This window comes from Rissa tridactyla, chromosome 3 (assembly GCF_028500815.1).
Source record: "Rissa tridactyla isolate bRisTri1 chromosome 3, bRisTri1.patW.cur.20221130, whole genome shotgun sequence".
NCBI classification, from domain to species: domain Eukaryota; kingdom Metazoa; phylum Chordata; class Aves; order Charadriiformes; family Laridae; genus Rissa; species Rissa tridactyla.
The window spans coordinates 21702489-21719129 of NC_071468.1; the positions used below are offsets into that span (position 1 = coordinate 21702489).

The window sequence follows — 16641 nt, forward strand, 5'->3', positions numbered from 1 at the left end:
TTGAAGCTTTAGAGGAAAATCATGTAATGGAAACGTCCTTCAATTCCCTTTTAATTAACAGCACTGTGCGTAAATACAAGCTGAGCTACACATTTCCTCAAAACAATGCCTCTCAAAGTATAAGATGTTATCTCCCAGAAAATCTCTCCATTAAAGCACTTCTGGCTTGTGCCACGTCAGACCACTTCTATCCTATTGTCTTCCCAATTAGTTCATAGGACACCTGGCCTTTTTTCTTTTTTGAAATTAATGGTTTTCAGATTAACATTTAGAACCTCATGCTTTGCACATGCAGACCTCTACGTGCACACAAAGTCCAGAAGTCTGTTTATAGCAGCAATCATTTGCAGTATCGGGTCGAAAGGGGTACAACACAGGACACACAGACTTCCAAATAAACTCTGTCCAAACCTATTGAGCACACCAAGAGAACTGCTTTACACGAGTATTGCTATCTTTGGTCAAGAACACACTTTGGGTCTTTTTCATTTTTAACCTTAATTAGACAAAAAAAGGCTCCCGAGTCCAAAAGCTTTTGTTTGGTATGACCATGACATTAACCTGTAGAAATAAAGCGTTCTCATTTTAGCTTTCAGCTGGTGCATGTTTACGGACCTTTGATACGCATACTCACCACGAGCAGTCCTGTAGATTTGGGGCAGCAAAGTTAGGTACCTACATGAACATATATAGAAGCAAGTTCTCTTGTTAGTTGGATTGAAGGAATTGCTATTTATTCAAAGAGTTTATCTTAAGCAAAAATGTGTAAATTCATACCAGTCACTGAAAATGTTTCTAGAGTTATGCAACAATTATTTGAGTTTAATAAACTTGTCAATGTATTGAGCTTTCACTTTCAAATATATATTTTCAGATAGTCAATGACAAAAGAACCTTCATTTTAGCACCTAATTCAATTTAGTCCATATTCTGCATTGCATGATGCAGTACAACTCTGTAAGGACAGTAACCATCCACTGTACATCATTCAGCTTGCGGTAACTATAGGAAAACTGCATTCATTTGTTCTTATCATTTAGTCTTTCATACTAACAATATTTCCCAACCAATTTTGTATACTGCTACGCAAGCTGCATTTTGGTGAACCAAATTGTTTATTTTTCCTTCATAAGTAATTAGATTACTGCTAAACAGCTTTTGGACTGATAATTGAGTTTTGCTTTGCAGTGTATTGAAAAATGAACTAGTGAGATTCTTCTAAAGAAACTAACACACCTCCTCTCCTACATGTCTAAGCTTCACATTTTGCAGAAAACAAATAGAATACTTGTAAAACAGAGCGGTAGTTTTTAATCACACTAGAGAATGCTTTCCTTGATGAAGATTTGAGAAATCACAACAGATGACCACACTCCTGCCACCTCAGAGCGTATTTCTCTCTCTCTCACAGTGTCAGCAGTAAGGGATGAGCACCGCAGCCAAAATTCCAATCAAGTTCCTGCATGTGCTGTTTTCTAATAGCTGTCCCCAGCCTGCTCATTTTTTTGGACCCTACAAATTGCCCTTTGGGGATATCTACTTTTTCCATGGACTAGACACAGGGGCTTAGAGTGGAATCCAGGGTGTTTGCTTGTGACCCTTGAAGCTCAGTTTGCTCAGAGGCAACAGAAGTATGGGAATACAGCATACATTCAAGTTGAGAAGCTGAAAAGGAAACGATTTACCACAGTGAATAAACCTTACAAAACTCTACAAGTAAAGTATTTCACATAATGATGTAATGAGAAAGCAAACATGGCTCATGCATAAAGACCACAGATTGGACAGCATTGTTTGAGACTTTTTAATATTCAAAAGATTCAGTACATATAAAAAAGTGTCAAACATTCAGCAGTGAAAAAAAAAAACGGACTTCTTAGACACTATGAACAAAACATCACTAGTATCTATTACCAGCAAACACATGTCAGGTCGTTATAATTTGAATAATGAAATGTTACTTCTCTCGCATCAAATGGCACTTTAAAATACACATATAATGTGATTACCTCGGTGACCAGTGTTCTGGACAAAATACAATCCTGTAAAATTCTTAAATACAACTTAATCCAGATGTTGTTATACAGCACCTCTGCAAGATGCATATAGTATGCAAGACAAATTCCTAAATAAGTTCTGGGTGTCTCTAATTTATATAAGGGAAAACAAAGATTTAGTCCATCTTTCTCTTTTTTCCTTTAGCAGGAGTTTTGGAGGTACTTTCATTTTCAGCATTTGGTTCCCAGAGTGCATTTCTTACAAATCTAGAAGCAGCTCCTTTATCGAGTTTGGATGCCTTTTTCTTGTCTGCTATTTCTTTGACCTTGTTCATGTATGTTCTTATCCTCTCCTAGGAAAAAAAAAAAAAAAAAAGTATATTTCACACCATTCTCCCAAGATTGCTGCTAAAATAAAAATCAATGAGTAGAAGTTCTTCACACTGTATATTTCCATAAGTATAATACTTAGAAAAATAGCATTATTTAAATATATATACCAGGCTCTTTGTAAACTTCAGGCTTCCCCTTTAGCAGATTTTCTATCACAGGTACCTACCATACTAATATTTGCATGACACCCACCGTAATAGAACATAAAGTCCTACAGAAATGAAGACTCTGCATCTAATTTACACTAAGACAAGAATTGTTCTCGCAAGAAAAGTTAGAAATACGGAACTCAAATTGGAGTTTGGCCTACATAAAGATGGGAAAATAATATTTAGATATTTGACGTATTTATAGATAAATTATACTGTCTGACTACTGTCTACAAAAAAAAAAAAGAAAATTTAACACGTCCAAGCAAAACCAAAAAGCATCTTATACAAAATCAAAGACGTTACAAGCATTGCAGAGAACTCTTGTGGTTAAGACCCTAAAATGGTCAAGGGGTCTTACTAGTGAAAATATTTAAGGCACCCTGATGAATTTCCAGCTGTACCAGAAGTTCCCTTTATGACAATAAATAAAAAAGCCTGTCTCCACTGCCATTCCATAAAGCAAGGGGATACTTGCTTTATGGAATGGCAGAGACCAAATCATAGTCATTTGGTGTCTAGAGCTTTTTTTGAAGAAAGCATGGCTTGGATTCACACCACACCTACGTATACACTCCCAGTTTAACAATCTTGTTTATGCACCTACTCATCCTCATCTACTTCTGCAATCAATAAAGAAAATTACTTTGAGAGGGTAACTAAACCCCTCTAAGATGAGCATCACCCTCTGTTAAGTGCCTGCTTCTCTCCACTGACTAGAGAGGACACTTACAGTAATTCTGTAAAATACATAAAAGTTTGGTTGATAGATTTCAAATCTACATATTTAGCCTAATATGGCCTTCAACTCTAGAGCCTTTAGGTGTTACTGTAATACAAACAACAGTAACAGATATATATATATATATAGTGCTCTACCTGATACCCAAATGATAAACGTGGATTAACAGAACATTTATGGATACTGCTAACTAAATAAACGTTGATATTATGTAACCCACACATTTCTCACACAGCTATTGACAGCTTTTTGAATCTGGAACAAAAGTTACGAGTCCTACACTACTGAACTGATTTTCAGTTCTCCAGTGACAATTATAAGCAACTGATTTGTCAAAAATTTGGCCACTCTTTCCATAGCAAAAACATAGCTTTAATGAGGAGAGCTTTACAGGGTCTGAAATCATGATAGACTGTAATATTTCTTTGGTGACTGAGATGGCTAATGAGAACAGATGGCAAACCTACATGTATCAACATGGGAAAAAGGAGCTGACAAATGTCAACATGACAAAAGAAATTAACTCTGATAGCTTGAATGTGAGTTTTATTAATACAGTTTGAATCCCTGTGTATTCCCTGTATGTACACAAGGAGAGCAATTCTAAAACCAAAACAATCATGACAGAACAGTATTTTTTTAATCCCTTTCCACATGAATAAGAACATCTCAATGTTCTTGGAAGGAAAGACTGTGCATTCATTCACCTTGATACTTGTAAAAGGAAAAGAGAACTGGATAAAAATCTAGCCTATGAGAATTCACACATTCTTCAGAGTTAAAACGACTGGCAATTGTGAAGTAAAATACCGGCATAAAATATCCACAGCAGAAGAGATGAAATTTATTTTTTAGTACTGCTAAATTAACACAATATTCAGACAGTATATAATATAGGAGGAACAAGAAACTGACTGAAAGCTCATGAAATATTAACCGATCCATTTTTTAATATGATACAGCTGAGACTACTGAAAACCTCACAAAATTAAAAATAGAAGTACTCTTGTTATTCAGGCTAGCTTTCCACATTTTTCAGTCCTATCTTGCATTCTGCTGGTTATGTAAGGATTACATTTAAGCTAAGTATTTTATAATTGCCCACATTTAATATTTTCATTTATACAGGAATTAAAATGAGTTGCTATAAGTTTTGATTTCTATTTTTTTCTTCAGGCTAAATGATTTGATTTTTTAAGTCAGCAGAATTTTCAGGATAGCCAGCCTTCTATACTGTAGACATGCATCTAAATGGAATATAAAGACAAATCTAAAAGATTTATTGTAGGTTGTAAATATGTCACTAATGCAGAATTACTGGACAATACACATACAACTGGTGCCAAAAAAGCTTTTAGCTTTGTTGCTGAACTGGATTCTTTACTGCTGAGAAAATGAATTAATGGAGGACTTGCAAGGGGGAGGGGGGCTCTTTCCCGTCTTTGCTAGTAAATCAACCACGCTGTACTTTTAGAGTCATACAAAAGTAAGAAAAGGTAGCCTCAGAGATTAACATGAATCCAAGTATTTGTAAGAAAAAAATGCCATACTGGAAGTTATAAATTATTATCAGACACGTAACATTTTTCCATTTAACAGATACAAGTGAAAAGCTGCTCTATTCAGAATCCAATTCTCAAAGGTGGAGAAAAAAGATGACACTGTTCATCTTCTTCTCTAATTTCAGCAGGCTCTACAACTTGGCTTTAAACAGTACTGTTTGGAAATAAAAATATGTCTTTCTTAATTTAGACAGCCCAGCAGGGCATATGAACAGTTACATAACACCAAGTAGCATATGCATGCTATTATGGCAACATATCCATTTTAAACATAGATATAAACATTTTTTTTCCCACTTCTATATCAGTTAACTGTCCCAGACGAGTAAAATATTGCAGTGCATGCAACGTAAGTGTAAGAATCTTACCAGTTCTTTTTTCACTGGATGTTCCTTTGGATTGATTCCCTGAGTAGCCAAGTATACTGCAAGAAAAAAACATGGGGTTTTTTGAAACTGAAGGCTGTGATGACTGGGGACCAATCAGTCAGATACGAAAACTGGAGGTTCCACATAAAACTATTAATAAGAATTGCAGTTAACTGTATTGTTAAGTATCTGACAAACTATTATCAAATATTGCAGTTAGAAATAAATAAATCTAACACAGTTAAACTTTCTGTTAAAAGGATAGAAAAGGCTGCCACAAAAAGAAAGAAAGAAACACTCACACATGTACAAAGTCAGCTTTTGTAAATATAAATTTTTGATTTGGAGTTTCAACATCATTTGTCCTATAGATGGCAATAATTTGGGTCCTCAGGGTAATTACAAGTTTATAATTACTTCTCTATGAAATACGATTATTTCATGTTTGCAGCTGTCTAGAAGGTGTTCAAATGGCAATCATAAATACTACTTTTTCCTCCTACGACATACTTACCCCAGAACATTGAATTTAAAGTGTATACCGAAACCAAATCCATCTTTGCTTGCTCAAGAGGCTCCAACTAGAATGAAAAGAACACACCACATTTGCACAGTTTTAAGCAAGATGTGCACAGATTTAAGTAATATGCACATTTTATAATTGTGAACGTATTCATAAAAAAAACCCACGCTAAATGAGCATATTTTTGCACCATGAGTTCACTGAGACCATGTCTATGCCTATTTCCCTGCCATTCAAAATATTAATTCAAAACAGTTGTTGCTATCAATGGAAAAACAAAACAAAACAAAAAAAGTCTTAAGATCACAGAAGCTTAAATGTGAATATAGTATACTACAGACAATCAATGAATACAAACACTACACATGGTAGACTGTGTGTTCAACACTGCTGTAAAGCAAAGGAAGAATACAGGTAATGAGGTGGGTTTTTTCCTCGACTGTCAAAGTCAATTTATTATTTTAGTCCTATAGGATTTCCAGAAACTCTGATAACATCATTGTACAGCTCACTAGTTCTAACATGGATACTGTCAAAAGATCAGTGTTGTCAAGACTGTTTTCTTCATAATTTATTTGTGTTAGAAATCCTCAGAGGATAAAGAAGTTCCCTCATGTGCTGGCTTTTTCTTGCCCTAAAGAAAGTACATGTTAGGCTTTAAATGCTAAAAGATAGAGAGGCTTGTATGAAGTCTTCAGGCAATACCTTGCTCTGTCTTTATGCCCTGAAAAAAAACCACATTTTACAGATTTGTGCTTATAATACAGCTAGAGAAGACAGCACAGTTTTTCAAGCACCAGGATCTGCAAGTCTAGACTTCCAGAATCAGATCAGTTGTCACTGCTGTCAATTCATCTTTACATCCTTCTGGGTATACCAAGTTCCATTAAGTTTGTTGTGAAAAGGTCTCAGACAAAAATGTGAATGATCTCTGTTACAAAAGAGCACTCAGCATGCACTTTAAGGAAGGTCAGGAATAAGCTAGAATGTCCTCTACCTAAATGACTCACTCGTAGGATCATCACTTTTCAGCCTGAAAGAGCATATATTTCATTGTTTTGTTTGTAAGACTGTCTGGATATCTTAGAAATATAAGAACTTCAAATATTAGGAATCAGGGGTAGGAAGTGTCATATTTGTTATTTCTCTGTGCAGTGGATGACCTAACAGGCCCTTTTATTTCAGTTCAGGTTCCCAGGTATTCTTGTATTAATAGCAAAAAGGTTGTCAAAACTAAGGTTATTTACCTTTTGGAGAAGCTCATTCCTGGAAACTGACATCATTGTCTTCAGCATCTCATCTACAGAAGCAAGAGATTTTTCAAATGCTGCAAGATAATCATGAATTTCAGTGGGGTATTCTTCTGTATTAATATCATCTTCTGACATTTTCATCTGGAAAGAGGAAACAAAACTAATAATCCTTTTCTTGAAGTCCCTACAGAGTCAAAAGACTGTATTTTACAATGCAAAGCATTACCATTCATTCATTAAACATTATAAGAAATACCTACTTCTGAAGAGTTCTAGCAGGTAATGTCAACAGTGACACAGTTACAGGTCCTATAATTTTAATTTCAAGGATATCTCCTAACTGCTGTGCAAAATGGCATGAAGGAGCATTACAATTGACATGACTGTAGTACCTATTCTTATAACAGCCCCAAACCAGTATTTAGCTTTTATGGTCTGTGATAGAAAGAAATTATTTGCTTGTTTAAAAGAAGTGCTCTATAAATCACAGTATAAAAAGAGCTACACCAAGCAACCAGCAGCACACTGAAAAAAAAGAAAATGGGGATATGGCTTCAGCCTGTCTTAGGAACAGACATTACTTCAGCTTTAAAGTGGTTATGCAGCACCAGTTATGTCAGGGTCAGTTACATCTTCCAATGCTAAATTTAGGAGTTGATCCAAGAAATTCTTCTTATGAACCCTGTATCCAGTTTTCTGAATTCTCTATGGGGTATTATAATCTGCAAGCTAACTCTACCAGTAACAAAGCTGAGTTGATTTTGGGATTTCAGAATACTCTGGAAATCTTGTAGACACATCTATGCACAGCAACTGTGAGATAAGCAAAGATGTGAAAAATCCCAAAGCACTCCCTTTTTTGATCCCAGCATTCATGGTAACATGGCAGGGCTACTGCCAAGCCATCTGGCTGCTGGCTTACAATCGGTGTCTTTAATTCATCTCAAATCATAAATCACTTATTATCTTGGGGAGTTAATGTTACTTAAAGCTCGGTTATTTTCTACAATTTCTGACTGAGCAACAACTTTTGGGACGTTGTAAGGAAAGAAGAGAAGAAATATATTTTTCCTGCCCATTTGGTGAGCTGCATCAAGAACAGTGGGAGCACCTGGACCGTTGCAGTCCATCCTACTTAGGATCAGTGTAATAATCCCACTACCCAGCCGCTGAGTAGAGGGTGAGAATGTAAATTGGAGAAACTGCACTTTGAAAATTTCATCCCTGAACACCAAGCCACACAGCCAGTGCAAACAGCAAGGAAACAGCAAACAGCTGTCACATCACTGGAGTTTGTTTTAGGTAAAGATTTGATCTTTCTCTTTTCCTGGCAAGAGTGTGGTATGGGTGAGAGAGGTTTCTTTTTATTTATCTTGTCTCCTGGAGGTAAAATAGGAGGAAGACTGGAAGGAAAAACAGTGTGGAGCTATTCGAGTTTGTCTGCAACTCCAGTTTTTAACCGCACCAGTGTGACTCCAGAAATGCAATCAGCCAGCTAACAAGCCCAGTTTCACTGCTGTTGTTTAGATAGTTTAGAATTATAATCCTACTCAGCTGCATGACTTTTCATCCTGGTCAGAGCTGTTTTTCAGATTGAGTACAGAATCACGGTGCTAACCATGACATGTTGAAGGTCTCCTCCCTACCCCAGCATGTAACTCACATATGTAAATACTGTTTCAGTCAGCTGCAGCAGACCTAAGCAAGAAAGCTGAGCTGGACCTACAAGATGCTGCCCACAGAAAGGCAAAATACCAATACAATTATTTCTGCCCTTTACGATAGTATTGTTTGTGTTTTGTTCTGTCCTGGCCACCTGCATTTTAATCACCCTTGTCAGGTTGATTAAAAGAGTCCAGAAACAATGTTTGTTGTTAACTTCTAGTCATATAGTACAGCACAGAAAATACTCAAAGCTACAGAAGAAACTAGATTTTCCCAGCTGTTAATACAATTAAGCCTGGTTAGAAGGTATCTGTCAGTACACATTTACACACACAGGGAGAGAGGTGTAATCCAATCCAACAATCATCTACAGAGTTTACCATCGCTACAGCACTTAATCTACTATGGTTTTAATTTGATGGACATGCATGAACATACTGATAAACTCCAACTTTTCTCTCTCTCTTTTAATGTGGGCATCCAGTCCCAGCAACTGCAGGGAAAAAAACCCGCTGAAAAACTCCTGTAGCAGGAATGCGTTACCAGTCAAAACTAACTCATGCTATTTTACAGCAGTTGCAAGGATAAACAGTCACTAGAGCATATATGATATTCCTTCCAATATCTCAAGCTAGACCTAAAGTATAAGACAGAGAAAGAAAAGGAAAATCGAAGGAAATCACAGATAACTGTCTAAAATGTATTTTTCTACGATTGCTCTCTCATGAACCATAAAGAATTAAGTTTGCCCTCGTATCACAAGTATTTACTTGTCACTGTCGATTAGCAAGGAAAGGGGAAAAAATGCATCAGTCTTCAATGGAACAAGCCCGTGTACAGTACCCTTCATTGATAAGTCCGGTCCTGCCCAGGGAGGGGGAAGAATTCGTTAGACCTGTGTTTTCTGTTCAACAGGAACTAGCAAGTTCCTACTCCTGCTGCATAGGGACCTCTCTCTTTTCATAAAACTGTTGTTTCAGCATTACTAATCTCTAAGCAGGATCTGTTACAGTGTTGGCACATGCCAACAATAAGGCAGCAGTCAACAGCCTAAAATAGTTTGGATAATATTAAATCAACAAGAACAAACTTACACTACATTAGAAAACATGTACACCGGAAACTCCACAGAGTTGTTTCTGCCAAAATCAATACATAGACTGCACAGTCACACCTGCAGAATGACAAAGCCAAGGATGGAAGGAGCTAAGACCACATGAGTTACTCTCTAAACATACCTAAAAGCCACACTGCCCTCAACAGTTGTGTTTCAGTTACTAAATCACAAACAAAATTTTCCTCAAAGTTATGAGTGTTTCTCTATATATTTTGAACAGGTAAAAATTTAATTCAGTTCCTGAAGTTGATGTTTACTACAGCAAATCTGTTGGATTTGCAGACTTTCAGCCAAATTGTATTTGGCACAGAGATTCCGCTATTAAAAAGTTAAGGACAGTACAAATATTCAGATAAGAGAAGTTATGAAAATAACTTGCTGGGTAAGCATGTGAATAATGGGTAAGTCTAAAGGAAATAAGGATAAGACAGCATTTTCATTATCAGGTAATAACACCTATGAACACATAATCTGTGGTTGTGTACATGATGGTAATACTTTATAAGATCTTTAATTTTGAGAATGCAAAGGAAAGTTCACAACCCATAAACATAAAATAGGAAAGAAAAGGCCTACTTTGATTAAGGACACTGAAGCAAACAAATAGTGATGAAAAATGTGGTATGACTTCATAACATCAATCTACCAGAAACAACTTTCCCTTTTAACCCTGAGCTGAAAAACTGCTGTGTAGTTTTTGGGAAAAAAGCATAAAAGAAAAATATATTTGTGGAAGAAAAGGACTTGAAATCACAAAAGTAAACCATTTTAATGAGAAAACTTAGTCATTGCATTTAAGTCTGATCAAAAATTGTCTTACAAGTTTCCACAGATGAAAAATTTCTGAATATTCTGAAATTTCTGAAAAATTCTGAATAAATTATCATTTATTCAGAAACATGACTACATTTATGTAAACTTCTGCTTACACTTCGTTTTCTCTCCAGTCAACATAGTATAAATCAGCAAGTAATACACTCAACCTGCAAAAAGGGAAGGGAGGGAAATACTATGAACCACAGAAAGACACAAATGTGGAGAGAAAGCAAGAGAAAATACCTCTTCTTATGCAGACGGTATAAAAAAGACTAAACTGGTGACAATCATAAGCAGTTTGCCATAGCGTTAATGTGGCTATTGATCTAAGATCCAGCTGAGTTAAATGCTGTATTAAGGAATTTTAAATAAAACTAAACAAAATACAGATGACTGTGCACAATACAATTAGCAAAATTGTCCACCTTCACATTTATCTTTCAGGAAAACAAAGAAAAGAACTCTGCAGACATCTTTCAAGAAAAACACACCCATGACTGGCATACAAAGGTAAGAAAAGGAAAAAGGGAAACCGCAGACAATTTGCAGGTGGCTTTTATGAATAATCTTTTAATATATCTGGTGTTTTAACACAAGGCTTAAAAAGTAATTGCCAGCTGGCTTAAAAAGAAAAACCAAGCCTCCTTTCCTGCCCACCCTCACAGCAAAACTGTATCTGTCATACTGAAAGATATAAACTCTAATTAGGCCCTAGGTACCTCTATGAATGGTGAAAGCAATGCAAGCTACACGCATATATCGACGGGGCAATAGGAAACTCTGAGAGAATTTTAAAACGCTCAGTGTTAGTGTCACGCACAAGGTTTTCCACTGGAATTAAAACTGCCAAGTTCACAATAAAAATGGTGTATTTGAAATATTTTGTAACATGCAAACAGAAGACAAAAAGTAATTTGGCATCCTTCATTCTGCTTAATATTGCAACTCACTTCACATTTCATGTTAATTCTTACCTATTTCTTAAGCACTAGAAGGCCTTGTCTTCATACTGAGCTCACATCTTTTATTTTTTCAGATTGTTCATTTAACAACAGTTTAGACTTTTCTTCTTTTCACAGATATTTCCAGGTTATATAGAGAAAACCAAAACAAACCCAAAACCTTTTGGTCAGGGCACATAAAAATACTCTTAAATTCAAAACAAATGCATTAGCAACATCAGTATGACAAACTGTCTCTGTCAGCTCCTAAAAACTGACACTGTCCTCCCTCTCATGAGTTCTGACTCGCAACCTGGAGTGAATGTAGCTGATGTGCACGTGCAGCAGAGATGTCCCTTCTGCTCTAACACTGTAGTTTGCAGCTGTGGCTATAGGACAACAGAGCAACAAGGAACAAGCATCTTAAATTTAAGGCTACCAGAGATCATGACTAAGTTCTTTGATCATAAACCTCTTTTGGGCAGAGAAATCGACTTTATTCCATGTTTGCAAAGCTCTAAGTACAATAGGCTCTAATCTGTGACACACACTCCTCAGCATTATTGCTGCATAATAATTAGTTGCCTACTAGTTATCCCTGTGTCCACAGATCTGTTTTGCTACTAATGCCTCTCAAGCCAGCTTGGGGCAGCTGGAGAGTATATCTAGTACCATTAGTCAGAGTGCTCTTGCAACGCCAATTCACAATCTTGTTTGCAAGAAAAATTTCCATTGCAAAAGTAATTAAGCCTACCATGAAATACCAAGTATGCACCAACAGGCTTATCTTGATCCCCTTAAAAATATCCCAACTCGAGCCCAATGCAGAATTTGCACTATGTTACAAATGGGCAACAGCCGAGCAATCATTTTTAACCCTGCCTTCAAAGCTAGGCTCCAGTCAGCATCGCAACCTGCACAGAACCCTACAGAACAGCTCACAGCCATCAGGCTCTTGATGATGCCACTGAAATAGAGTCTTTTCAGCCTCTAGAGGATTTGCAAGGTTTATTGTGATCTGTCTTAAAAGAAGATTAAAGTTTAAAAGGAGGAAATAATATTTTTGAGGCTCACCTAACACTTCAGCCTGTGGGGGATATCACATTAGAAAATTAGTATCTCATCTTGGCTTAAACAACCCATATTCACCGCAGCCCTATCTATATCCACACAAACCAACTTTGATGTAAACCTTCAACTCAATCTGCATGATTGTAAAACATTTTTATTCTCTGTAATCAGCTGTCCTACATTCCACATCTTTGATGACGCAATCGTTTCCTCTTCTCAGCAAATCTAATACATCCTAGCTCTTGTTCAGCTCCAACCTGTCGCTACACCCATCAGTAAGTACAATCATAAAACCACCTTTCTTCAGGTATGTCCAGAACACTTCTTAGTGAGAGGTTTTCATAAAAGCTTTCACACTCAGACTATGCTACCACAGCTCAGTTCAAGATTGGGGCTTTAAAGTGATGTTCAATTTTTACATCTAAACTGGTGTTTAAAACATACACTTTTGGTTGCACAGAATTTCTTGTACAGCAAAACACTGTCTCCTTGCATAAAATGGTTTACACATCATCAGAGTGGACGAAACTCAGTATTCCAGTGGGTTTTTGTTCATGACAGCAATCAATACTGAATACCTCTGTCCTACCAAATTCGCAGCGAACAGGAAATAACCTGCCTCCAGTCCATAGCTCTCGTATGCTCTAAACCCTGGAGTTACTACCTCTTCTAAAATTTGCTGACACTCTCCACTGCACTTCATGCAGTACCTTTCTCTACTGTTTAGAACAACGACCCAAATCTATTTTTGTCTGTTCATTGTTTGACTGTGCTAACAAGACTCTGTTCAACTATTAGAAGCGTATTTACCCATTTTTTTGGTTGAACATAACGTGAGAGGTTGTTCTAAACATTGTGTTCTAAGCATCAATCTCAGTAATGCAGGAGAAAAACAGGAAAAATCTTTTCTGCCTATCCCCTAAATAGAATTTAAGAGCTGATAATGTGACAAAAAGGAGACCAGCTACTATCAGCAAAGAAAGGGTATGTGCAAAATCACAGAAGTGAGGGAGTAATAGGGAAAACTCATTTGGAGACATGGAGTTTTCACAGGGATTGAAACAGATTAAATTAAGCATTGTAGAATTGAGAACAGATGAAAAATTGATTCTAAAAATCTTAAAACACTTGAAAGAATTTATCAAAAAGATTTGTGTGATTTCTGCGCTCCATTTCTGATAGGAAGCCTAAGAATTCTAACAAGCGCTTCCAAGTTTCTCATGTTCTGGGGTATAGCCTCACGTTAAGTGTTTTCTGATTTCTGTAGCAAGGGTCATACTGCCACAGGATTAGCAATATCCAAGTATTTTAGGTTGGAAGTATTCTTTTACAATTTTAAAACCAAGAAGTGTGGCAGACACCTTTCAATTTTGATTTATTTTACAGTCAAATCTTTCCATTTTTGTTTGTCTCAAAAATGAGGCCTCTTAATTAGCACAATCTAGAGTTTAACTTGCAAATCAAAGTCCCCTACTACATTGCTCGCAGCAACTAACCTTGCAGTCAGGATGCTGTGGCAAAGCGTAAGGAAGGGAACATCTTTACCTCGGTAGGAACATGAGAGAACCTTAAACAGATCTACTTTATTACAAAGTACTTGAGCTCAGTGGTTTTAATTATCACTTGCATTTCTGCTAAGGGAAAAGAGCGGTGCTAGACTATTTTAACCATGGCCTGTACATGCAAACTGCATCTTCTCTTTGAAAGCCGTGCTCTTCTAACAACAGTTACCAAGTTCTCAAGGCTCCTTCCTCTGCAACACTATTTTATTGACATTTAATAGGAACGTCACTGTTTACTGCCTACAGTAGAACCTGCCATCCTCAAGGCATGGCACCAGCTGAGAAGCCGATAGCCCGTATTCTCTTTCTCACATGTAACTATACAAACCATGCGTTAAACTGTACTGCACACATCACCCTCAGTTCTGGGAAGTTACGGAGGGGGGTCCCCGCATTTGGGACAGTGACAAGAGAACAACCTGGACAGTTTAATGTGGACTTAGAGCTCCCCTGGAAGCCTGGTTCAGCTCTTGGGCCACACACAGGTCCCTCCATCGCATGCACACCAGGTGAAGTAGAAGTGTGTGAAAACCAAGGCTTTCCCAACACTTTATAACCAAAATCTCCTGTTCTGACACCTCTTTGTGACAGACGGAACACCTTACCCACCCTTTACAGACATGGTTGAATTTTGAACAGGATTCTGACATCAGACCTGACTTCCCAAATGTGTTCGGTCACAACTTCCCACCTCCCTCTTTACAAACGCCTCTAAAAAAAAAAAATTAAACCACACGGAGCGATCTGACTGCGTGGACAACAACTCCCACGCCAAGGACGGACCTCCGTGTCCATGTCCCAGGCCCGCCACCGGCCCACCGGCCGCGCCAAACCACCCGGGGGAGCGGGGGGGGAGCGGGCAGGCCCATCCCGGGGGTGAGGGGTGCCTGTGCAGCCCCACGCGTGGGGTGCGGACACGGGAGAGGCGGGAGGAGCGGCTCTTACCTCCGGGCGGGCAGGCAGGCGGCCGGCCGGGGCAGAGCGGCACCCGGGGCGGGGCCTGTTCCGGCGCGCAGCGGTGACGTCAGTGCAGGTAGGCGGGCTTTGGCACAGGCGTGTCCGCCGTGGGGCGGTGCTGGGTCGAGTAACCGCCTCTGGGGAGCCGCGGTACCGGTGACGTGCCAGGTACGGCGATGACGGCGACTTCCGTCCGTAACGACAAGAAGCTCTTTTAGGGCAGAAAACGCGCTTTTCGGCAGCCAGGCCGTTTAGGTGGAGGAGGTGAAGAGGCGGCGTGTCTCCGGCTGTTCCCACGCGCTTCTCGTTGCGTCCTGGAAAAAGGGAGGCACGAACTGGTTTGAGTGATGGTCCCTTAGTGCCAGAGGTTCCTTGGCTACACCAAGGCATCCCAGGGGGAGAGCGTCCATTCTCACTGACGTTACATATCGTCACCGCATCCTCGAATGAGGGTTGGTCTCCAATGCTGTTACTGGTTGTAATTTCCACTGGTTTTTCTCCCGAAGATTTCCAGCAAATAAATGCGGGTTCAAAATGCAGTGGATTAATATTTCTCCATGGTGAGAGCTTGCTGTTTTGGAAGACTGTTACAAACACATCTGTTACAAACACATCTGATAAGATCTGCCTTTTACAGACTTACATTCTGATAAATAGTAAAACAGAAGTCAATATCCACATCAAAAATATTGGCATTACTAGCCAGAGGCCTTTTTTGCCTCCTTTCTGCTCACAGTCTCATCTGAAGCTTATTGTAACTGAAGCCTGCAGCCTGTTCCCTCCAAGGCAGATTAAGGTAGGATCACTGGAATCCTTCAGTGTGGTTGAAGGGGGCCTGTTCTCAACTATAGGTTACGCAGGAGTGTATGTGGCTGATTAAGTCATGGCTGGTTGCCTGAAGGGAATGTGCTGAGCTGGCTTACTCAGCATCAGGGTTTCTAGAGGAAGAGGAAAACAGGTCCAGTCTGAAGAAGGTCGAGGTCAAGGCTGGGGAAAATGGAAGAGTATATTCGGAAGCATAACAGGACTAGAATCTAGTTTGGGGTCTTATCCGGCTTCAGTACACTTCTCTGTGCCTTCAATTCAATGTAAGATATTGCAACAGTGAGCTTCCTTTTAATAAGTTCATTTACGTCTAAGTGCTATACTATGTCTATTCTAATTAAATCAGTATGAACAGCAAATTAGAGTCTTTTGCCCTACTCCCAGTTGGAAGCATATCTGAAGATCTTCAGAGGGAGTAGTTATTTGTTTACATTTTGTCATCTCCTTTTCCTCCAGGAGATTTAGAGGTTTAGGTTTTCAGTTTCAACCAAAAATGGCTGCAAAAGCAATACAAATTTTTTTTTTTATAACAGAGTATTTATGAAAGCAGCAAACACAGGGATTCTTTAAGAGCCTTTCAGCTGTATGTGGGGCACACATACAGATAGTAGAACCACTGGGGCGGGGAATGGTATCCCTACTTTCTGCTAATATTTTAGTGTAATAATATAATGTTTCACTGAATTTTCATAAATATTTC

The 16641-nt window shown here is 38.4% G+C and overlaps 1 protein-coding gene across 1 annotated transcript; it reads right to left on the minus strand.

Moving 5' to 3' along the window:
• Positions 1-1790: 1790 nt before the first annotated feature.
• Positions 1791-15239, minus strand: C1D (C1D nuclear receptor corepressor). The gene is made up of 5 exons (XM_054197484.1): positions 15105-15239; positions 6982-7128; positions 5726-5792; positions 5212-5267; positions 1791-2350 (listed from the first exon to the last, which is right to left on the minus strand). Exons 2-5 carry the CDS (start codon positions 7126-7128, stop codon positions 2174-2176), a joined length of 447 nt encoding a protein of 148 aa, XP_054053459.1. The 5' UTR covers positions 15105-15239; the 3' UTR covers positions 1791-2173.
• Between the last annotated feature and the right edge of the window lie 1402 nt (positions 15240-16641).